The sequence below is a fragment of the Lactuca virosa genome, chromosome 2, assembly GCF_052849685.1.
Source record: "Lactuca virosa cultivar CGN04683 chromosome 2, Lactuca_virosa_CGN04683_v6, whole genome shotgun sequence".
In the NCBI taxonomy this organism is placed as follows: domain Eukaryota; kingdom Viridiplantae; phylum Streptophyta; class Magnoliopsida; order Asterales; family Asteraceae; genus Lactuca; species Lactuca virosa.
Window position 1 is genome coordinate 286,315,551 of NC_136427.1, and position 24,697 is coordinate 286,340,247.

Genomic DNA, 24,697 nt, shown 5'->3' on the forward strand with positions numbered 1-24,697 from the left:
ATAGGTATCAAATTTTACAGTAAATGTGACATTATATAACTCATCGTATTCATCTTATCAGCTAATTTAATGACTAGGTGTCTAAGTCTGCAATGAAACCGATAAAATGTATGTTACATGAAGAAAAGGGCCAAATCATCAGTAAATTTTATTTTGGGACTTATTCGCAAATTAGAGTAAAATAATGGGACTTTAGTGAAACATGTAAGTAATAAAACCGGTAAACCGGGAAAAATGGGTCAAATCGCCATTTTTACCGGTAATTCATGCTTTTTCGTAAACAAATTTTAGTTTGGGACTTTTTCGTAAATTAGGGTAAAATTTTAGGACTTTTTTGGAGTTTTCCCTAAATCAAATAACCAGGTAAAATCATAAAATGCCACTACATATGGGCCTAATATAAATTCTTATTGATCCATTTGGCCAGTTAAAGAGGCCTATTTCCATGTTTCACTTTGAAGTTCTAGAGAGTTTGAGACATCCGAGTCTCAACAAGCTTCAAGATGAGCCTAGAAATTCCTGTCCCACTCGATCACCTTTTCGGCTTTTCCCTCCTATAAATAATAATCACCGGTCAACCTCCATACATCAAGAGACAAGAGAACTTTCGATATCATAGTGTCACAATATTAGATCAATCGTCAAAAGCTTCAGCCATGTCGATCATTCCAAGCTTCTTTACAGGCAGGAGAAGCAACGTATTCTATCCCTTCTCTCTCGACATCTGGGACCTTTTCCAGAGCCTTTCCAGTGCTCTCATCAACCTTCCCGAATCATCACGTGAAACAGCAGCAATCGCCAACGCCAGAATCGACTGGAAGGAGATGCCGGAGGCCCACATTTTCAAAGCGGACTTGCCAGGGCTGAAGAAAGAGGAGGTGAAGGTGGAGGTTGAAGAAGGAAGGGTGTTGCAGATAAGCGAAGAGAGGAGCAGGGAACATGAGGAGAAGAACGACAAGTGGCATAGGGTTGAGAGGAGCTCCGGGAAGTTCTTGAGGAGGTTCAGGCTGCCGGAAAGTGCAAAACTGGAAGAGGTGAAAGCTAGCATGGAGAACGGCGTGTTGACAGTGACCGTGCCCAAGGCGGAAGAGAAGAAGCCGGAAGTGAAATCTATTGACATTAGTGGTTAAGGATTTACCGAGCTGCTAATATATTATGAGTATTAAGTATGTTTAATAATTGCATAAGTTAAGAAATTGTGTTGTTGAATTGTTGTCCTCGTTTAAGATGATGTAATCTGATTTCTATACGATAATGTTGTATTGACTTGTTTGCTCTAATTTGTTAATATATGGTCTTCTTACTCTTCTATAACATCCGTCGTTTAGAATTAGATTTTTTTTTGGCATTTGTGTTGATAACCATGATATTATGCTAACCACACTTGGTTAGGCATGTATAAAATATAATGAATAATCTATTGAGCTATGTTTAAATTTTAGTAATATTCAGGTCTTGTGGCCATCGAGGTTTGCCTACAGTGACTTCATGAGGCAAAGTCTCATGTTTGCAGCGGAGAAGTAGTCGGTGCTCGAAAACTGGTCGAGAAACCTTTATTAGTGAAGTTCTCTGTCAAAAAAAAATACCATCACATTATGCTTATTATATACTATATATTAAAGTTCTGAAGAAAAGTAACAGTAAACTTGCCCATTTTTTGTCGATTTTGGTCCCCATACTTATGTTGGTTATTTTAGTTAGTATACCTGGGTTACTTTAATCCCACATTCCCACCGATCCACATTCCACCGCCTCTTTCTACCTGGAAGGACCTTCTACATCCAGTATCGGCTCTCTCTCTCTCTCTCTCTCTCTCTCTCTCTCGCTGTCTTTCCTTCTCCCACCGTCATTATCTCGGCTTCTCCATGGATGCCCTGCGTTTTGTACGTCGTCTTTCGGCGCAGTGGAGCCGGACGCGGTTCAGTCTCTGCTCCAAATCATACACTTCTCTTTCTTCATCGTCTCCCCCGGTTCTCCATCGTTACTATTTCGTGTTTGCTTCTTCCAGAAAAGCACCACCGCCCTGCCTCCGCCTCAACTGTGATGGAGGAAAAAGATGGAGGAAAAAGAGAGAGGTTGGGCAGGTGCGTCAATGGGGTCTGCTCCGGTAGCTCCCCTGATCCTCTTCTTCTTTTTCTTTTTGTTGTTTTTTTTATTTATTTCAACAGAAATGGAACAAAATGGATTGTTTGGATTTGTTTGTGACAGAATTTGATAGTGTTGTTGTTGACAGGATTTGAAATGTTTGGGATTGTGCTTCTTTAACGATTCATAGGGGTGTTTGTGTCGTTTGTTTGATAGGCAACAAAGAAGAAAACGGAATAGAGAAAGAAATGAGTAATGAGTATTAGGGAAGCTTGTGGGTGTACTTTCAATCTGGAATGGCACATGATCCAATCTCCACAGATTACAGTAGATTTCAACAAAGATTTTGATTGTACAAACTATATTTTTGAAAGGTATTATAGATTACTTTGTAAAATATAATATGGAAAATCTTATATTAGTTGTTTTTCTTTAAAAAAAAAGACTTCTGATCCTTTTATTTTCTGAAGGTTTGTATGCAATTTGGCTTCTGTTTGCTGAAATCATAATTTAGGGATTTGATGATTGGTATGAACTACATAAGTTACTACAGGATAGCTATGGTAGATGTGTTTTTCATTTTCCATCTCTTAAATTAAAGATTACTAATTACATCATAATCAGTATTTGACAATGGATATGAGAAATGTTTATGCTTCATCTTACCAGGTTGTGGCAACATCCTGAACAAAACACTATTATCTAATCTACTCATTAAGAATTCTTCCCAGGTATGTTTTTGTAACTTATGAATCTTGATAATTCATCATGAATTCGTACAATTTATTAAAAAAGATACCTTGATTACCTTTTATCCTTATTTTTACTATGTTTTTGTATTTTTTTAATAATGGCAGAGACCAAAGATTCTTACTGTTGAAGAGAAGCTAATGGTCCTAGAATGCAAGTAAATTTTGGGTCTTCCTATTTCTTTTTTGCGTTATTTTCTAGAATTAATTTGATGTGTTTACTGTCTCATGGGTACAATCGTCTTTTTCAGGGATTTAGAGAGAACAATTGTGGAAACTGAGATGGAAATAACACTAGCAAAAAGTCAAGCTTTTCTTAGTAACCACTTCAAGTGATCTTCTAACAAAAAGTTTCTTGCTGTGATTGCCATTTACACTGGAATTGGTAACAAATTAAGAAGAAATGCTTTCACCCAAGTGTACCCGATCATGACGAATATTCTTTGTGGTGGACCTGAACAGCACATACCCAAGTGTACCCGATCCCTTTGTCCTTCCCTTGACTAATATATACATGTGAACAAGGAATTAGTCTTAATTTTCCAAAGATGAAAATTCTCATTCATCATACTATACAACTTGCATGATTCCAAGTTTCGGTCCAATTTAAACTTGGGTGATGAGAAACTTTCCTTATTTGGTAAATTTAGACACTACCACAAATGAAAGAATCAAAACCATTTTCCTATATTACTAGCAATGGAATCATATAAGCAACAAATTTTTTTTTCACAAATGCCATTGTAAGGATACTTAAAATAAATAAAATCAAAAATTTGCTTTTATTTTAAAAAACTTTGCAGAAAAACTCATCCTTACAATCCATATGAAAACCTTGTTGTTATCTATTCCTAAGCAATGAGTCATAACTCCTAAGTAACAACTCAAAAATTCTGATGCGATCGAAGTCCATCTTCGTGATCAGAATCAGCATATACTTCCTTTAAGCTTTCTCTCTTTTCTTTGATTCTTATAACATCAACATGTGACCCAGTCACATCATGTAATAAGAATCTCCAAGTAGGAACTTAATAGACTTAGACAATGGACTTTACCTGAAATAAAGTCAAACTCATTGACTTTACCATCCTTAGGTAAGTTTGGCAGCTTCGTAACCAAAGCCCCTTCCTTTGGCAATAGAAACATATGGACCCTTAGGTAATAGTACATGGGACTATCTCAGACTTAGCCTTTCTCTTTACCATTTGGTCAACCAAGTTGACTATGGCCAATCCCTTTCCATTGGGAAGAGAATGCTTTTCTGGATTTCCTGTGTCACTATTGTCCCTGTCCATAACGTTTTGGGAAGTCGATCTTCTAATCAAATTTGCTTTACTAGCCTTCCAAATCATTGCTGATTCAGCAGTACCAAGCAAATAGATAAGATCATTAAGGGTCTTGTCATAGTCTGTTTCATAGGAGTCCCAAAGGAACTCACTATGTGACTTAGAAAGTGACTGAACAACCAACTTTCTCAAGGCTTTTACACCCAACTCTCCCGACTTGTCAATATGTGACTTCATCTCCAAGATGTGATCACACCTAGACCTTGCCTTGCCAATAGGGCTTGAGTGACCTTGAACATTTCAAGAACTTGTGGGTTAGGGAGAATAACTGGAGGAGGTGAAAGAAGTAAAGTTCTAAGAGATTTGGGAAGATCATAGATGTCTGAACTTAGACATCTTTTGGGAGATATTCAAGATAGTTGATCTAAAGTCCTTAATATGACACCCAATATGAAATATTAAGGCTAGGACCCAACAAACTATTTTATAACTTAGAAGAGGGATGCCGTAATCCAAGCTATAAAATATTTGAAGGTAGGTGAATGACGATTCACCAATTTCCACCAAGATAAACGAAATGTATTATTAGGTTTTAATTGGATTTGAAACTCCTAGATCTTTTGAGATTCATTGAACTTTTCAATGGCATGTTTCAATCTCGAGTGTGCCCTTCAGGTTTTGTGACTGGGATGCCGAGGATCACAAAACAAGGTGTGAAGTAACCATGCAAATTACTTGGTACCCTTAAGTGTTTACCCCTCAATCGATGTGTCGGTTAACCACACACGCTCCATCGATACTATGATAAACATTAAGTTACCCTTTGCCTACCTTGTTAAGTCCAGGTTAGTGTGCCGGTTAACCACACACGCTCCACTAACGGCTTAAACAAAGTGCAAAGTGTAATTTCATGGATTAGCACCTTATTCACATTTTCCTAAGTAACTAAGATTGGGAATTTATAAGTGTTTAGTTACTTAGTATTTATCATTAATACTTTTAATGAAGGGAGAATTATAGTCTTTGTCCTACCCGTTCGGCTAACGACCCTCCACCAGTCAAGGAAGCGGTGGGTGAGAGTAGACACCCATTAAACTGCCATTTTATAGGCAGTAACCTTATACCCCCCTTATAGACCGGCTTCGTGAATGAGGCCTACTAATGGTAAGACTGACTTTACTCTTATACATATATATATATATATATATATATATATATATATATATATATATATATATATATTATTAACTTATAATATTATAAAGTATAAGGGTTGAATTTTAACTTTTAAAATTCTAAGGGCTAACTTGGAATTAAAGTATTCATAAGTGAAAACTTTTCAAATTCCAAAAATTGAGGGCAAGTTTTGAAACTATTCAAAACTAATTAATTCCATAACTTATGTGTTTAAAGTAGTTTTAATTAAAAGACTCTTCAAGTTCCATAACTTGAGGACAAGTTATGGAAGACTTTAAACTAATAAAAGAATGTAACTTTTCTTTATTTTGTAACTTATGGAATTAATTAAGGTTACATATTTTATTACTTAATGAAGTGACTCTTGAACCTCCATAACTTGAGGACAAGTTATGGAGTCATAAAACCATTCAATGAAGACAAGACTCTTCATTGTGTAACCTTTGCCAACTTTTATGAGTTTTAAGAAACTTTAATGTGACTTTTCATGTAACTTGAGGACAAGTTACACAAACACATTTTAGAATCCACTCTTAGATTAAAATGGATCAACAACACATAATCAATCAAACTTTTCTATTAATCTAAGCAACTCATATGAACAAGATAATTGGAATCAAACTTTTTCATGTAATTAGCATAACACTTAAACTAATACAAAACATGAATCTATTGACAATTATCTTTGAAATTGGATTAGCATGAACATTACCACATCAAAAACAAGTTTATAAGTTCAAAAACAACTTATGGTAATGTTCCTAGTCCAATTCCAGCCAAAACAGTCGAAGATATGCTGTCTGGGACACAAACTCGTTGAGTTCTTATAGGAAACTCGTCGAGTTCATGCCTTAACACATGAACTCGTCGAGTTTATGGCCAGAACTCGTCGCGTTTTCTGTCTAGACAGATTCTCAGCCTTGAAAAATAAGTTGCATCAAGTATAATTGAAAACAGCCCTAGGCTCTGATACCATTGTTGGGTTATGAGCATTCTAACACTCCTATGGTGTACATGCAACCCTAAATACCTTGGATCTATGTTTTCTCTAATATACATGCAAATGCTAATATTCCAAGGTATTACCCTATCTAGCATACAATCATAGATACTTGGGTAATAATATAGATAGAATACATACCTTTTGTAGTGTAGCTTGACCCAATGGGGCTTGAGTGCCTTGTGCCTCAAATGTGACACCTCAAATGGCTCACACAACATCAAATGCTCTTGGAATAACTTAGAGAGAAATCCACACTTCAAGAAATCGGCTAGCCCTTCTTTTTAACACATTAGTGGCCGATTTTGGTGAATAATATGATGCTTATATAGTATGTTACAATTAGGATTACATCATGTAAACCCTAATTGTCATGACCTTTCATTTCTATGACCCATGGGTTAAGTAACCTCCATGGAGCATCCATGGAGTATCCTATGGGTTTTACCCAACTTGATTATCCATGGAGCTTTGGCCCACTATATAAGTTATGGATGATTTACACAATCAACCCATATATTTAATTAGTCTTCTTTTGATCACATAATTAATTCTAAATTAATTCTTGATCAATACTAATTAAATATTATTATTCTTATTATTAATATATTAGAACCTATAATATATTAATAACCATAAGTGTCTTATTTCTCTCATTTAGTCTATCCAAGTGCATGATGCCATGCAACCCAAATAGACCATGCCTGGTCGGGTCAAGTACATACCAAATATAGTTATGGACTTAGACACTAATCCAACAGTCTCCCACTTGGATAAGTCTAAAACTATTATTTCGTATGACTTCAAGAACCAACTGGAAATCGTAGCTCTCAAAATCCTCCGTCGAACTCTGACCTTGCCGATAATCTCTGACCTTTTTCAATGACTTGTCCATTAGATAAGTGATCATATATTCCTCCATTCTAGATATCATATGGACTGAGATATGGATTATAAATCATTCTCTATGTCCATCTGTTGTTTCCCGATTTCCGATTCATGATGACTGACTGATTGAACAAATCAAATCAGTCCTGGCTTGGCCAAGCACTCACATGTATCATCGCTAAATCATCGAGGGGCCCACATATATCGCTTTTATCCCGAAGGTAAACGGAATGGATAAACTTCGACTCATATGGCTTGTTCTACTACTTGTTGAATCATACACAAAGGCACGTTTTATAACATCGAGTTACCAATGCGTTTTCGTGCAATCAATGTATAACCAACTCATAGTAACAACTCATATCTCTACGTTTTAAGAATATAAGATATTATCGTCTCATGATCACTCGTGATAAAATCCATGAAGTGATTCAAATGAGCATGGGTTGAATCCAATACTCAGAACTTATGAGCATTCATGAGTGTTGTAGCACCGCTTTGTCCAACATCTTAGACCTCAACAAGCCAACCCATGACAGTCTTGATTCATATCTACTTCCAACATATGACCGACTGTAGATAGTTTGAATAACTTAGTCATTCAGGAAGAATGACCTAGTTTATTCTGGAAGTCAAAACATGCAAAATGAAACACAAGAATAAATGAATCAAATATGGTATCAAACCCTATGAATATAAATAGACCACTTTTATTTATCACCATACTGATTACTCATTATTTCATTGTTTCGGTTTTATCAACTTTATACCTGAATTTAAAACACTAGTTGTCCCATGCTCCAAGCATGTACACTATGTTTTTCTAAACAATAGCTTTGCCATACACCAAGTATGCACTCTATGTTTGTCTATGATCCTTACTTTGTGAAATAAACCAATTGAACATAATTTTAATGATTCTAATTTCACACTCCCAAATCCTTATCGAAAAATGTGAGAATTTCAAATTCCTATCATTTATCGAAATCTGTTTAGATTTTAAACTTATATGCACTGACCCTCCTGTAATGAATATGTACAAAGTAACAAAGACTTGTCAACAGTCATTATAAGGTATTCCAATGGATATCAACTCCATGGAAACTAAGTCTCATATTCAAAGTACATTGCTTTGGACATGCTTCTTGCATTAAGTTTTCTAATCTTACACAGATAACTTCCACCTATGGAGACAACTCCATATTCTCATTTTGACTATCACTTCTGAACAAGAGATGCCTCTTTTCAGAATATGTCAATATGGTCCTTCCAAAATTAGCACTATACTTCCAACTGTACCTGAGCAACCAATCTTTGGTAAACCTCAGATTGTCCTCGACAATTGCTTAATCATTTTAGTCATATCCAATTCTAGACCTTTTCCCTTCTTAATGCCTCTGGGCATTTGGAAAAATTTAGAAATGACAAATATTATAGCACATGCAATCGATCCTGTACCCAAAGCAAATGGTACACGAATCATGATGTCTCACATAAAGACATGATTCTAGACCAGTCTTTTGCTACAATATTTTTATTTGCCATGTTTTCAAAATTTGACTATGAAGAGGGATGCCGTAATCATAATCGAATTTTGAGAACGTAATATATAGAATTTCCTTAAGTTGAACCAATCCAACATGAAATTCATATATATATATATATATATATATATATATATATATATATATATATATATATATATATATATATATATATTCTTCACTAAAGATGATTAAGGTCTCAATCTAAGCCTTTAGAACTGAAATGAAGTATATCCTCTCCCTTAATTATAGCAAAACAACTTTTTCAATCCCTGCAGCCTCACGAATTGAAACTTTTGTTTTCTATAATTAACATTGCTAACTTGCAACACTAACAATAATTATCATGCTCCCACTAACATGATGATTATTAGCATAACACTTATGCTCCCACTAGCTTTGACATGTACTCAGAAATCAGCTGGACTTCTAGAAATCAATACTTTATTGACTTTCTTACCAAAGTTCAGATTTCTGATACGAGATGCTTTGATAAAACTTTATCAAAATCATACACCTTTCCTTAGATAGCATGGATGTGTGTCTAAACAATTTCAGAACTATGAAAAGGGATGCCGTAATCATAGTCTCAATTGTTTAGACCTTTTGCCATCTGCTTCAAATCTACTTGGTGGAAGTGTTTCCTCACCATCATTTTCATGAATCGGAGAGAAACCTTATGACCCTTAGATTTTATGGTGTATGTGTTCTTATCCATATGAATCGTCAAAACCATAGTCACAAGACACGGTTAATGACAAATCCAAACTCATATGGACTGAACTTATGCAATCTTAACTTCTTGCCACCTGGCAGCTCAAGGGCCTGCCATTGCTTCCAAGTTGTTATGCAACCAATTCATACAATTTACTAAAAAAGATACCTTGATTACCTTTTATCCTTATTTTTACTATGTTTTTGTATTTTTTTAATAATGGCAGAGACCAAAGATTCTTACTGTTGAAGAGAAGCTAATGGTCCTAGAATGCAAGTAAATTTTGGGTCTTCCTATTTCTTTTTTGCGTTATTTTCTAGAATTAATTTGATGTGTTTACTGTCTCATGGTTACAATCGTCTTTTTCAGGGATTTAGAGAGAACAATTGTGGAAACTGAGATGGAAATAACACTAGCAAAAAGTCAAGCTTTTCTTAGTAACCACTTCAAGTGATCTTCTAACAAAAAGTTTCTTGCTGTGATTGCCATTTACACTGGAATTGGTAACAAATTAAGAAGAAATGCTTTCAGAGGATCATGGATGCCTGAAGGTCAGTTCATAACAAAACAATACTGTAAATTTCTTTCTAAGGTTTTTTTATAGGTATAGATATTGATTTTGACTTTGACTTTGGATTTCTGATGGACCTCTGTCACTATGACAACCCTGTTGGGTTATGAGCATTCTAACACTCCTATGGTGTACATGCAACCCTAAATACCTTGGATCTATGTTTTCTCTAATATACATGCAAATGCTAATATTCCAAGGTATTACCCTATCTAGCATACAATCATAGATACTTGGGTAATAATATAGATAGAATACATACCTTTTGTAGTGTAGCTTGACTCCATGGGGCTTGAGTGCCTAGTGCCTCAAATGTGACACCTCAAATGGCTCACACAACATCAAATGCTCTTGGAATAACTTAGAGAGAAATCCACACTTCAAGAAATCGGCTAGCCCTTCTTTTTCACACATTAGTGGCCGATTTTGGTGAATAATATGATGCTTATATAGTATGTTACAATTAGGGTTACATCATGTAAACCCTAATTGTCATGACCTTTCATTTCTATGACCCATGGGTTAAGAAACCTTCATGGAGCATCCATGGAGTATCCTATGCGTTTAACCCAACTTGATTATCCATGGAGCTTTGGCCCACTATATAAGTTATGGATGATTTACACAATCAACCCATATATTTAATTAGTCTTCTTTTGATCACATAATTAATTCTAAATTAATTCTTGATCAATATTAAGTAAATATTATTATTCTTATTATTAATATATTAGAACCTATAATATATTAATAACCATAAGTGTCTTATTTCTCTCATTTAGTCTATCCAAGTGCATGATGCCATGCAACCCAAATGGACCATGCCTTGTCGGGTCAAGTACATACCAAATATAGTTATGGACTTAGACACTAATCCAACAAACCCCGCAACTGTATTATTGTTTTTTTTAAAGAGCCAAAGCTCAGTAAACTTTATTAAAAAAGAATAAAAGAATACAACACAATCAAACCATTGTTGAGTGAATTACCAATTTTTCCCTATGCTTCTCTATATTTCTGTTTTAGGCCCATCTCTTTGCAATTATAGTCCATTTTTTTTACTGGAAATGGATTGGAAGGGGGGAGACAAAGAATTTGTTATTCGAGATTGGAATCCTGGAAATATCCCAATGCAAGAGGGTGTTGTCGCCCAGCCTCACCACCACCACCAACAACAACAGCAGCAACATGTTTACGTTTTTGAGGTAATTCTTTTGTGAATAGTTTTTAATCATTATATTGCGTTTATGGAGCCAAAAAAGAGCTTCATTATGTCATATGTGATCTTAAATTCCGTAAAAAGTTAGGGCTAATGAAATGCAAAAAAATTAGCAACGTACTTTTTTTATTTGTTTTTATTTTTTATTTTTATTATTATAGGATCCTAATTCCATTTTGTTCTGTTACAACATTTTTTTTATCAAGGTATTGTATTTTGAGAATCAAATTCAATTATGTTTAATGTACTTTATATTCTAAAAATATTGCATAATCTACTCAATAATGTGCTTCTTCTATGATTTTATAAGAAGAGATGAAAGTAAGATGTTTAATGCGGTAATTGTACTTACTTTCTTTCGGTTAATGCTTCTCACAAGGGTAAAGGGATGTTGGATCGATTGGAGAACAAAGAGGTTGTGGGATTACATACACATTATTGAATCAACGGTTTTATTTGCTCATCCATGAACTGCTAAGAGACTATAGTTTTTTTTTATGTTTTGCATTACTATTTGTGTATGCTATATCTTTGATATGGTATGGTAGGCTTTGAATTTGGTTTCGGGTTTCTTTTGAAAAGAAATTGAGTTTTTACTCTGCGGTTGACAGAAACGTGGTAATGAAGCTAATGAATATTAAACGCAGTACCATTTAACTATAACAAAAAACCAACATTGAAGGATTCCGGAAAAACGTCATTGAAGGCTTCCGACCCCCGCAAAGCGGGGGACACTTTTCGAGTATATATTATTAGATGGTTTGTGTGATTGTGTCATTATTGGGTGGGTTTCTGTTTTTTTTTTAGCATTTGGTTTGATAACCATAATATTATGCTTTTACATATATATATATATATATATATATATATATATATATATATATATATATATATATATACACAGAGAGAGAGAGAGAGCTAGGTTCAAGTATTCTAACTAATTATTGTGCGGATATCGTATGCTATGAGAATGATAAAGAAAATATGTTGTTTGATAATATAAATACGTTCAATCTTACATAACTATTGTCATTAACACACATTCTCATTAAGTAAATCGTCTATAAGGTTATTATACATTTATTATTATTATTCTCATTTCTCACATAATGTTGTCAGAATGTTTATTGGGTCGTAATTCTGTCAGAATGAAAATGAGTGAAAAACGATGTATGAGAACAAAAATAAATAATAATTAGCGAGAATGCATGAAAATGACGATATTTTTATAAGGTTGAACGTATTCGCATTGCTAAACAACTTATTCTCTTAGTAATTCTCATAGCATACGATATCCGCACAATAATTAGTTAGAATAGAATAACCTAAGCATATATATATATATATATATATATATATATTATTTTAATCATCAAATACGAAAAAACAGTTTTGTCTGGAATTAAAGAATGGATCGAGGAATAAAAACTTAAATTTACAAATTCCTTTGATAAGATTCATTTGTGAAATGATGTTTGTATTTACTATTTAGGTAGGTGACATAATAAAAAATATAAGATACGAAACAAAATTGGGATGAAATTGTAATTTAAATTTATGTTCGTGTTGTATTCGTGTCGAATGTAAAAAACACGATGTCGTGTTCGTTTTCAAAATTTGACAAGAAATTGACATAATTTAATATTTGTTTGTCGTGTTATGTATGATTAAATATTAATTAAATAAATTATATGTTATCTTTTCGTGTCTTGTCACGTTTCTCGTTTTTTAATTGGTTCGTTTTCGTGTTAGTTAAAAATACACGGCATCAAAATGTGTTGTCTTCGTGTTACATAAAACACTGTCACTGTCATGGGCGTACCTCGGAGTACGCCCAACATAGTCTTCGTGTACGCCCCGCGTACGCAACTTTCACAGCCTATAAATAGAAGGTGTTTTTCACTCTTTTTCTCACACCTTTCTAACTCATTCTCTCTCAAACACCACCAAACCCTCTAAGCATTTCCCTATAACCTCCTAGGTGTTAGTAACGAGTCTCGGAGCGCCAGAAGGTCCCGAGAAGAAGAGCTTTCAACTCAGAAGTTCTTCCCGCGCAGAGTCTGGTTCCTCGCTAAACCCCTTGTGAGTGAGTTATGCTTACCATACTTTGAGTATAACTTATGTTTAAGTTCATTATCGTTATTATGAACCTATAAACAAGATTTATCAGTGATTCAAAATCGTTATACTGATTGATCTACTTACGGGGATGATGTCAAGACTGTAATTTAGTGAGGTGTTTAAAGTGAGATTTCCAAACAGTATACTTCGTATACCAAACGGACCCTACCTCCAATATGATCTTACCAGGTTGTTCCTTACTTGATAGACCATGGAAGTAGACTTTGAGTTAATGATGAATCTAGACTAATATATAGTCGCAATAAATGATAAACTAAAACTTAGTAATAATGATACTAGATTTCGTCAAAGGAAAAGACAATTGTTAGAAGCGAAACGTTGTCCGAATTTCGAGTCGTCACTTTAACAAGTGAGTGCATAGTTACTTTCATCTTACACATAGATATGAAGTATTTAATATAAAATTACTTGTTGTATGTGCCTATTATCTGTGTTTCTGATATCTATGCTAGATGAACGATTTATACATGTTTTACTCGATTTAAACTTTATATGTATTTTATATATATAATTATGTTGGGTAAAGATGGGTAGATGACATAGATGATGAAAGATGAAATAAATGATGAGAGGCCTCGATGTTAAAGTTGATCCAGTCATCTAGCGGAGTATAGATGACGACCACGGACTATTCTAGACAGTCTAGTGGAACGCTGGCAGGATCGCAACCTGTAGGTGTTTTTAAACTACGTGTTCACCAGGTGTAGTCCATCCCCCTCATGGTTGCCTTACTGACATATATTGCTGAGGAATCCCCTTAGCATTTTTGTCTATCCCGAAGATAATCCTTAGGCTAGGTTCCTTAAATTAGATGCCTCAAGGATAGAAAGTGAGGATAACGGGAATTGATAATCGGGTTGAATGATTGATGAAATTAAAGAACTTAATTATTATGGGTTGAAAACCCTATGTGCTCACCATGCTCCCAAGCTTGACCCACTCACTTTCTTTTATTATAGGTAGTGGAACAAGAGCACCGGTGTGATGAACATATGAGAGAATTATGGATTATAGGCCAGTAGAATAATAGATGGTGTAAGACCTATTGTAACATCCCAAAAATCATGACCAAAAATTTTGTTTTTAATTAAGTAACTTATAAAACAGTTTACTGAAAAACATCATCCATATCATATCAAAACCATAAACCCATAAGTCAAATGTCATAAAACATGTCATGGAATAATAATAATGTCAGAGTACAATCCCAAGAACATCATAGTGTGGAAATCATGTGTGTGATGCGTTGCTACCGTACCGGCTCATTTCCCTTCGAAGAGGAAGTACCTGAAACCAAAACTGAAAACTGTAAGCAGAAAGCTTAGTGAGTTCCCCCGATCATACCACATGTCATACTATAAACATACTGCCAGACATATCTGGGTGCCCCACCTACCCTGCTAGGCATATCGGGGTGCCTAACCTACCCCTGTAAGACATACCGGGGTGTCCGACCTACCCCTCCGGTTTATCTCAACCGGTTACGGAGACTATTTCACCCCTACTACTACCACATAATAACATAACATAATCATATTGTCAGGCATACCGGGGTGCCCGACCTACCCCTTTGGTCCTTACAACCGTAACATGGGGACTATTCCCCCTACTACCACTATCACCTAACATCATATCATACTAGCATATAAAACATATCAGATAGTGGCAAACCCAGGTAATTATCACAAAGACAATTACCTGACAAACAATCCCTACTAGTGGGCCGACATTGTGGCCGTAGACCCACTTTGACTGGAAGGTAACTCACCTCAGTATCGTGCAGTAACTGAACTGTCCTCGGTGCTAGGATCAACTCTCCTTAAAACTCCTACACATAACAGTCTCCTTTAGTTATTCCTTTCTATTCATTGTTGGATATAGTGTAAGTCCATAACTTTATTTGGTATGTACTTGACCCGACCCGGCATGGTCCATTTGGGTTGCATGGCATTGCAATACTTGGATAGACTAGATGAGAGAATAAGGCACTTATGATTATTAATATATTATAAGTTCTAATATATTAATAATAGTATTATTTAATTAGTATTGATCAAGTATTAATCTAGTATTAATTTGGTGATCAAAGTGAGACTAATTAAATATATAGGGTTGATTATGACAATCATCAATTCTTTTATGGTGGATTAATGATCCATGGTTTATGGGTTTGGTTATAACCATATGGAGCTCCATGGATAGTCCATGGGAGTTACAAACCCATGGGTCATGAGAAATCAAGAGTCATGACAATTAAGGGCATTCATGTGTAAACCCTAATTGTGACAACACTATAAAAGGAACCCTATGGCTAGCAAAATCGTGACCTAGGGTTAGTAGAGAGGGCATAAACGATTTTGAGTGCTAGAAGTATTCTCTCAAGTTATTCCAAGTCTTGTGGTGTTGTGTGAAGCATTTGAGGCACAACATTTGGGGTGCTAGGCTCACAAAGTCTTGAAGGAATCCAAGCAACAACAAGGTATGTATTTCTACTAGTTTTTATGTTTTATGTAATCCCCATGCCATGCTAGTTAGGAAATAACCTTGAAAAAGAAATTTGCATGTATATAGAGAAAACATAGATTCAAGGTTATTAGGGTTGCATGTACACTTAGGAAGTGTTAGAATGCTCAAAAACCCATCAGTGGTATCAGAGACTGGTTGTTTTCTGTATACTTGATGCAAAACTGCTTAAAAACCGAAAATTCTGCACTCTGACGACTGGACTCGCCGAGTCCATGGGGAGGACTCGCCGAGTCCATGAACAAATTCATCCTACTCGACGAGTAGAATAATGCACTCGGCGAGTAGGAGCGTGCTGGGCAGTTTTTTCGAGTTTTGTTGCTGGAAATGGATTAAGTTCATTATCCCAATCTGTTTTGGACTTGTAAAATCTGTTTTTCAAAATGATAATGATTATGTTAACCCATTTTACATGACTTTTATCAATTTTCAAGTATTGTATATGTTTATATGATTTTCTTGAAATTGCTTGACATGAATTTGTGTTCATATGAGTTTAGAAGATCATAGGAATTATGTGTAACCTCCATGTGTGTTTAATTCATGATCTTAATGGCTATGATGGTGTCCATAACTTGTCCTCAAGTTATGGATAACCAAAAGTCACTTCTTTTAATTATGATTAAAGAACTAAAGAGGTTTCATAAAATGAAGAGTCTTCATTTTTATGAACCATTAAAACTCATAAGTTACAAATTGAAGAGACTTGGAATAGTTTCAAATCTTGCCCTCAAGTTTTGGAATTTGAAAAGTCTTACACTTTAATACTTTAATTCCAAATTAAACCTTAGATTTTTAAAAAGTTTAAAAATCAACACTTATACTATTATTATAATTTTATTATATAGATATGTATAAGAATATGTCATTCTTACCGTTAGTAGGCCTCATTCACGAAGCCGGTCTATAAGGGGGGTATAATGTTGTTGCCTATAAAATGGTGACTTAATGGGTATCCACTCTCACCCACCGCTTCCTTGATCGGTGGAGGGTCGTTAGCCGAACGGGTAGGATACGACTTTAAATACTCGTTAAAAGTATAATGAATTATAAAGTAACTATACATTATAAATTCCCAATCTTAGTTACTTTAGGAAAATGTGAAATTGGTGCTAGCCCATAAAATTACACTTTGTACCTTACCAAGTCGTTAGTGGAGCGTGTGTGGTTAACCGGCACACTAACATGGACTAGTAAGAGTGGCAAAGGGTAACTTAACTTTATTATAGATCGGTGGAGCGTGTGTGGTTAACCGGCACATCGATTAGGTAATATTGTTGAGGGTACCAAGTCAATTTGTATGGTTATTCACACCTTGTTTGTGATCCTCGGCATCCCAGTCACAAACTTGAGAGGGCACAATCGAGATTCAAACATGCCATTGAAAAGTTCAGTGTATCTCAAAAGATCTAGGAGTTTCAAAACCAATAAAACCTAATAATAAAATATTTCGTTCTTATGGTGGAAATTGGTAAATCGTCATTTACCTACATTCAAATATTTTATAGTATGGATTACGGCATCCCTCTTCCAACTATAAATAGTTTGTTGGATCCTAGCCTTAATATTTCATTTGGGTGAATTATTAAGGATTCCTAATCTAATGAAACTTGTCTTTCTTTCCTTTCAGATGTCTTCCAACAATGCTTCTGGCTCAAACCCAACAGGCTCCTTTTCCCTTATGAACTTGTGTGGTAAGGTCATCTTTGATGGATCCAATTTCAATGAGTGGATCAGAAACATGAGAATGATTACCCGCTATGAGGACAAAGAATATGTCCTCGATAGGGAGCTTAAGGTTGTGAGTGAAGCCACTGCTACTCCTGAAGAGTTTGCGGAGTTTGTTGCACATGAAAAGGATGCTACTAAAGTAGCATGCATCATGATGGCCACCATGACTCCTGAACTTCAAAAATCCTATGAAGATTTCTACCCCTATGAGATGCACCTGGATCTGATGGAAAGGTACCATCAGAGCGCACGTCAGGAGAGGTATGAAATCATCTCCTCCATGATAACCGCAAGGATGAAGGATGGTGAACCCATCACCGGTCACTTGCAGAAGATGCAAAGGTTCGTTGACCGGTTGCTGAAGCTAAATGTTGACTTTCCTGAGGAAATGGCGATTGACATCATTCTCCATTCCTTACCTCCAAGTTATGATCAGTTTCGTATGACTTATCATATGAACAAGGAGGAAGTCACACTTAGCAAACTTCAAGGACTCTTAAGGACAGCTGAAAATGGCCTTAAGGGTAAAGCGGTTGCTACTTCTACTCCTTCAACAGCCCCTGTTCTGGCTATTGGGCAGGGAAAGGGTAAGAAGAGGAAAAACCCTTCGAAGGGTACCAAGGGTAAGACTCTTGATGGTTCCTCTTCAAGTGGGACAAAGAAAGGTCCCATTACTCCTTCTTCAAACCCAAAGGAAGCACAGTGCTTCTATTGCCAGGATAAGGGACACTTCAAGCGAAGCTGCCCTAAATATCTGCAAGATGTAAAGGATGGGAAGGTTAAACCCACCCATGCAGGTATTTACACAATATTGTCTAATAACTCATCTAATGCTAATTCTTGGGTGCTTGATACAGGTTGTGGTATTCACATTTGTACTGATTTGCAGGCACTAAGAAGAAGTGAGCAAGTGGAGCACGGGAAGATAAACTTAGTCATGGGCAACAGGAAAGCATCACCTGTTACCAAGATAGAAGTTTATTCTTTATTGCTTAATAATGGGTTAATGTTAGATTTGAATAAGTGTTGTTACTCGCCCGAAATGACGAGAAATATTATTTCTTTTCATGGCTTGTACAAACAAGGTTTTTCATTTTCATTTGATAATAAAAATGGTGCTATTAATGTTTATTACAATGATGTATTTTACTTTAAAGCATTACCTTGTGATGGTGTATATGAAGCCGTGAATGTTGTAGACAATCTAGGAAATAATGTGTTGTATATTGATTCTTCAGATAGCTTGGATAAAGCATCCTTGTGGCATTGTCGTCTTGGACATGTTAACAAGAAGCGCATAGGCCAACTCCAAAAGGCTGGAGTCTTGGAATCATTTGACCTCAAGTCAGATGATAGTTGCGAGTCTTGTTTACTTGGAAAAATGACAAAGTCACCCTTCACAGGTACTTGTGATAGGGGTGAAGGTTTGTTGGACATTGTACACACGGATGTGTGTGGGCCCTTCAGAGTTGCTACAAGGGATGCTAATCGCTATTATGTGACTTTTACTGATGATTACAGTAGATATGGATATATTTACTTAATCAAGCATAAGTCAGAAACCTTTGAAAAATTCAAAGAGTTTAAGCAGGAAGTCGAGAATCAATTGGGCAGGAACATCAAGATGCTCCGATCCGATCGGGGAGGAGAGTATCTTAGCATTGAGTTCCTTGACTATCTTAAGGAATGTGGGATTATCTCACAATTGACACCTCCCAGAACACCACAGTTGAATGGTGTAGCTGAGAGGCGCAATCGAACCTTGCTGGATATGGTTCGTTCCATGATGAGTCGAGCTTCGTTACCAATCTCTTTCTGGGGGTATGCCTTAGAGACTGCCGCCCATATCCTTAATCTAGTCCCTACTAAAAAGGTTGCCAAAACACCTCACGAGATGTGGACTGGGAAAGTTCCCAATTTGGACCACATCAAGATTTGGGGTTGTGAAGCTTTCGTGAGGCGTGAGACTCATGATAAGCTTGAACCTCGAAGTGAGAGGTGTATTTTCATCGGCTACCCACATAGATCCTTTGGTTACCTCTTCTACAGACCCAGTGATAATGTGGTCTTTGTAGCAAGAAGAGGAGTCTTTCGTGAGAGAGAATTCACAAGCCAAGGGGACAGTGGGAGGCAAATTGACCTTGAAGAGCTTCAAGAGTCAAGTGGTGAAGGAACCTCAAATGCTACCGACCAACCTGAGGAGGAAACTCCTGTTGATCCGATAGATGAGTCTGTACCTCCAAGACGTTCCACTAGGGTGAGGAACACACCTGATTTTTATTATGGTTATCACATCACCACTGAAGGTGATACATTTATTAGTGATAGTACACTAATAGATTTGGATGAACCTAATAATTACAGGGAAGCCATGGCAGGCCCTGAGTCTGCTAAATGGAAGGAGGCTATGGACAGCGAGATTCAGTCCATGTATGACAATCAAGTTTGGAACTTGGTTGATAATGTACCAGGTCGTAAGACAGTTGGGTGCAAATGGATCTTCAAGAAGAAGACCGACATGGATGGGAAGGTACATACTTACAAAGCGCGACTGGTTGCGAAGGGCTTTACTCAAACTTCGGGAGTTGACTATGATGAGACCTTCTCACCGGTAGCTAAGATTAAGTCTATTAGAGTATTGTTAGCCATAGCTACATTTCATGATTATGAAATATGGCAAATGGATGTCAAAACCGCTTTCCTTAATGGAAAGTTGGCTGAGGATGTTTACATGGCTCAACCAGAGGGTTTTGTCGATACAAGATACCCTAATAGAGTGTGTAAGCTTGATAAATCCATTTATGGATTGAAACAAGCATCTCGCAGATGGAATCTTTGCTTTGATGAGAAAGTCAGAGAGTTTGGCTTTTCTAGGAGTGAGGATGAGTCTTGTGTGTATGTCAGGGCTAGTGGGAGCATAGTTAGCTTCTTGGTGTTGTATGTGGATGACATACTTCTCATAGGAAACGACGTCCCAACCTTGCAGGAGGTTAAGTCCTGGCTTGGGAAGTGTTTCGCTATGAAGGACCTTGGGGAAGCTGCCTATATCCTAGGGATAAGGATATTGAGAGATAGGAGTAAGAGACTAATTGGACTTAGTCAAAGTACTTACTTGGATAAGGTGCTGAAGAGGTTCAGTATGCAAGATTCCAAGAAAGGAGAATTACCAATCCAGAGTAATGCCAAGCTGAGTAAAACTCAGAGTCCGAGTACAGAGGCTGAGATAGCTGAAATGAGTCATATACCATATGCTTCCGCTGTGGGCTCGATCATGTATGCGATGACTTGTACTCGCCCTGATGTGGCCTTTGCTTTGAGCATGGTCAGTAGATATCAAGGGAACCCTGGCAAGGCACACTGGACAGCGGTAAAGAACATTCTCAAGTATCTGCGGAGGACTAAGGATTGGGTCCTTACCCTCGGAGGCAGTGATGACTTGAGAGTGGAAGGATATAGCGATGCTAGCTTCCAGACTGATAGGGATAATTTCCGCTCTCAGTCAGGCTGGGTCTTTATCCTAAATGGAGGGGCAATTACTTGGAAAAGTTCCAAGCAGGAGACAGTAGCTGATTCTACTTGTGAATCAGAGTACATAGCAGCAAGTGAAGCAGCTAAGGAGGCGATATGGCTAAAGAACTTCATCGGAGACCTTGGAGTTGTACCAGCTATAAATGAGCCAATGGAAATTTTCTGTGACAGCGAAAGTGCGGTTGCTTTGGCTAAGGAACCAAGAGATCACGGGAGATCTAGGCACATTGACAGAAAATACCATTTCATCAGATATCGAATAGAAGAAGGACTCCTCGTGGCTAAGAGGGTATCATCAGATGAGAACCCGGCAGATCCCCTCACGAAGGGACTGAGCAGGGTTAAGCATTTACAGCATGCAAGGCGCATTGGGCAGAAGGATGATATTAGTTTCAATAACTAGATTCCTGAAACTTGTAAAATGTAATTGACATTTGATGATAAATAAAAGTTGTTATTTATTTATGAGTAAGGTGTTACTATCTTGTGTTGATTGTTTACTATGTTTCAATTTTGCATGTTTTTACTTCCAGAATAATTATGTTATTATTCAAACCATCCACAGTCAGTCAAACTTTGGAAGTAAGTATTGATTTAAGACTGTCATGAATTTGGCTTGTATGATTTGTCTAAAAGTGCTTTGGACAATGCAATGGTTGCTACAACATTCATGAGTACTCATAAGGGCTGAGTATTGGATCCAACCCACGCTCACGTGCATCACTTCATGGAATTTATCTCGAGTGATCGTGAGACGGTAATATCATATAAATCTTCAAACCTAGAGATATGAATTGTTGACTATGAGTTGGTTATTCATTGATTGCACGAAAACGCATTGGTAACTCGATGTTATAAAACGTGCCTTTGTGAATAATTCAACAAGTAGTTAGTACAAGCATATCAGTCGAAGTTTATCTGTTCCTTCTAGAAATAGAAGCGATATCTGGGCCCCTCGATGATTTGGTTTTGACCTATATACCGGGCCCGGTCAGAACCTAATTGATGTGTTCAATTTAGTTCTATGTCGAAACAAATCAGAGATCGAGAAACAAATGCTGGACAATAAGTAAGACCATGTTCCATGTGTTTGTCCGGCTGATATCATGAGAACAGAGGATTATATGATCACTTATCTTAAATGGCGTATCATCATCATCTCAGTTCCGAGAGACTTTGAAAGAGCTACGATTGCTAGTCGGATTTTGAAGTCATATTTGCAAATATAGTTATTAGACTTATCCAAGTGGGAGACTGTTGGATATAGTGTCTAAGTCCATAACTTTATTTGGTATGTACTTGACCCGACCCGGCATGGTCCATTTGGGTTGCATGGCATTGCAATACTTGGATAGACTAGATGAGAGAATAAGGCACTTATGTTTATTAATATATTATAAGTTCTAATATATTAATAATAGTATTATTTAATTAGTATTGATCAAGTATTAATCTAGTATTAATTTGGTGATCAAAGTGAGACTAATTAAATATATAGGGTTGATTATGACAATCATCAATTCTTTTATGGTGGATTAATGATCCATGGTTTATGGGTTTGGTTATAACCATATGGAGCTCCATGGATAGTCCATGGGAGTTACAAACCCATGGGTCATGAGAAATCAAGAGTCATGACAATTAAGGGCATTCATGTGTAAACCCTAATTGTGACAACACGATAAAAGGAACCCTATGGCTAGCAAAATCGTGACCTAGGGTTACTAGAGAGGGCATAACCGATTTTGAGTGCTAGAAGTATTCTCTCAAGTTATTCCAAGTCTTGTGGTGTTGTGTGAAGCATTTGAGGCACAACATTTGGGGTGCTAGGCTCACAAAGTCTTGAAGGAATCCAAGTAACAACAAGGTATGTATTTCTACTAGTTTTTATGTTTTATGTAATCCCCATGCCATGCTAGTTAGGAAATAACCTTGAAAAAGAAATTTGCATGTATATAGAGAAAACATAGATTCAAGGTTATTAGGGTTGCATGTACACTTAGGAAGTGTTAGAATGCTCAAAAACCCATCATTCATATCCCCATTTAAGGGCCAATCTTGGGTAATGGTCAAAGTCAAAGTCAACGCTCTGGTCAAAGTCAACATCCTTGCTGACTCAACTCGCCGAGTTGGTCCATCAACTCGTCGAGTTCCATAATTCACATAATTTCGAATTCGCAATCTGACTCGTCGAGTTACCCTCTAACTCGTCGAGTTTCTCCTTATGACAGAATCGAGACTTTCCATTTGAACTCGTCGAGTCCTTCCTTGGACTCGTCGAGTTCTCCTTCATACAGTCGGGACATTCGTTCACTGGCTCGGCGAGTTCATCCTTGGACTCGTCGAGTTCTTGACCTTTAAGTCCAAAACACGTCTAACTGGCTGAGTCATCTTTTAGACTCAACCCGTTTGCTATGTAACAAAGAAGGTCGGGGAAACCATTATCCGACTCGCCGAGTCCTAAGAACGACTCGTCGAATCCCCCATGATCCAAAAATATATAGTCGATCTCAGTCAGGCTTAGCTCATTCAGAACATAGATCTGGCCTCCTAGGGTCGATATAACACGTAAAGTTACAAACTTTACATTCATGCATGGGCTATTTAGATCTAAAATCCCTAAAAGTGGTCCATAAGATGCATGGGACTCCCATGGCCATAAAGTTGGCACCTTTATGCAATGAAGTCCCTCAAAGGCTTAGGATCCGAAGTCAATGCCCCAAAACATGCTTGCATCATGAATGGTGCCAAAAATGGCTCCTTAAAGCCCTAAACTACTCCAAAAAGAGATCTAATAGATGAATGGTCAATGTATAAACTTTATACCTCAAATAATTTAGAAATGGAATAAAACCTCTGGATCTACTTGCTTCCTCTTGAGCTCCTAAGCTTCCTCTTCCTTCTCAAGCTTCAAAACCACCCAAAAACACACAAAATGGCTCAAGAACACTCAAAACGGATTAGGGTTTCGAATTAGGGTTTTCTGGACTAAAGGAGGCGATGAGGGAGGCCATAGTGGGAGTGTTAAAGTGTTTAAATATGGTGCAAACCCTGAAAATTAGGGTTTCACTCTAGCAGAGTCGAGGCTCCTCAACTCGTCGAGTAGACTTCAAGTCCCGCGTCCACATATCCAATTCCTACTCGACGAGTTTGGGGCCTCCAACTTGTCGAGCCCCTTTGTAAAAATGCAAAATTCTTATTTAAAGTACGTACTAGGAACCAGGCGTTACAAATCTCCCCCACTTATTTTAGACTTCGTCCTCGAAGTCTGCTGCTGTATCCGGAAAAAGCTCGGGGTAGTGCTCCCTCATCTCGTCATCCGGATCCCAAGTCCATTCTGAGCCCTTGCGGTGCTGCCATTACATCTTCACCAACTCGACCTTCTTGTTCCTCAGATCCTTCGTCTTCCTGTCGAGGATGGCTACTGGTCGCTTGATGTAGTTCAGGCTATCATCAACCTGAATATCCTCTAAAGGCACCTTCGCGGAGTCGTCTACCAGGAACTTCCGCATCTGGGAG

The 24,697-nt window shown here is 37.0% G+C and overlaps 1 protein-coding gene and 1 long non-coding RNA gene across 2 annotated transcripts; both read left to right on the plus strand.

The window, feature by feature from the left end:
• The first annotated feature begins 604 nt into the window (after positions 1-604).
• On the plus strand, positions 605-1,220 carry LOC145157073 (17.8 kDa class I heat shock protein-like). Its single transcript, XM_079076218.1, has one exon. It carries the CDS (start codon positions 657-659, stop codon positions 1,128-1,130), a length of 474 nt encoding a protein of 157 aa, XP_078932344.1. The 5' UTR covers positions 605-656; the 3' UTR covers positions 1,131-1,220.
• A 1,557-nt stretch (positions 1,221-2,777) lies between these two features.
• LOC145157074 (uncharacterized) lies at positions 2,778-3,177 on the plus strand. The gene is made up of 3 exons (XR_013737075.1): positions 2,778-2,816; positions 2,943-2,992; positions 3,086-3,177. It is a non-coding gene; the product is annotated as an uncharacterized LOC145157074 (long non-coding RNA).
• The last annotated feature ends 21,520 nt before the right edge of the window (positions 3,178-24,697 follow it).

What these genes read in the sequence shown, in the direction of transcription:
- LOC145157073 (XM_079076218.1), top strand. Translation starts at nt 657, where the DNA reads ATGTCGATCATTCCAAGCTTCTTTACAGGCAGGAGAAGCAACGTATTC.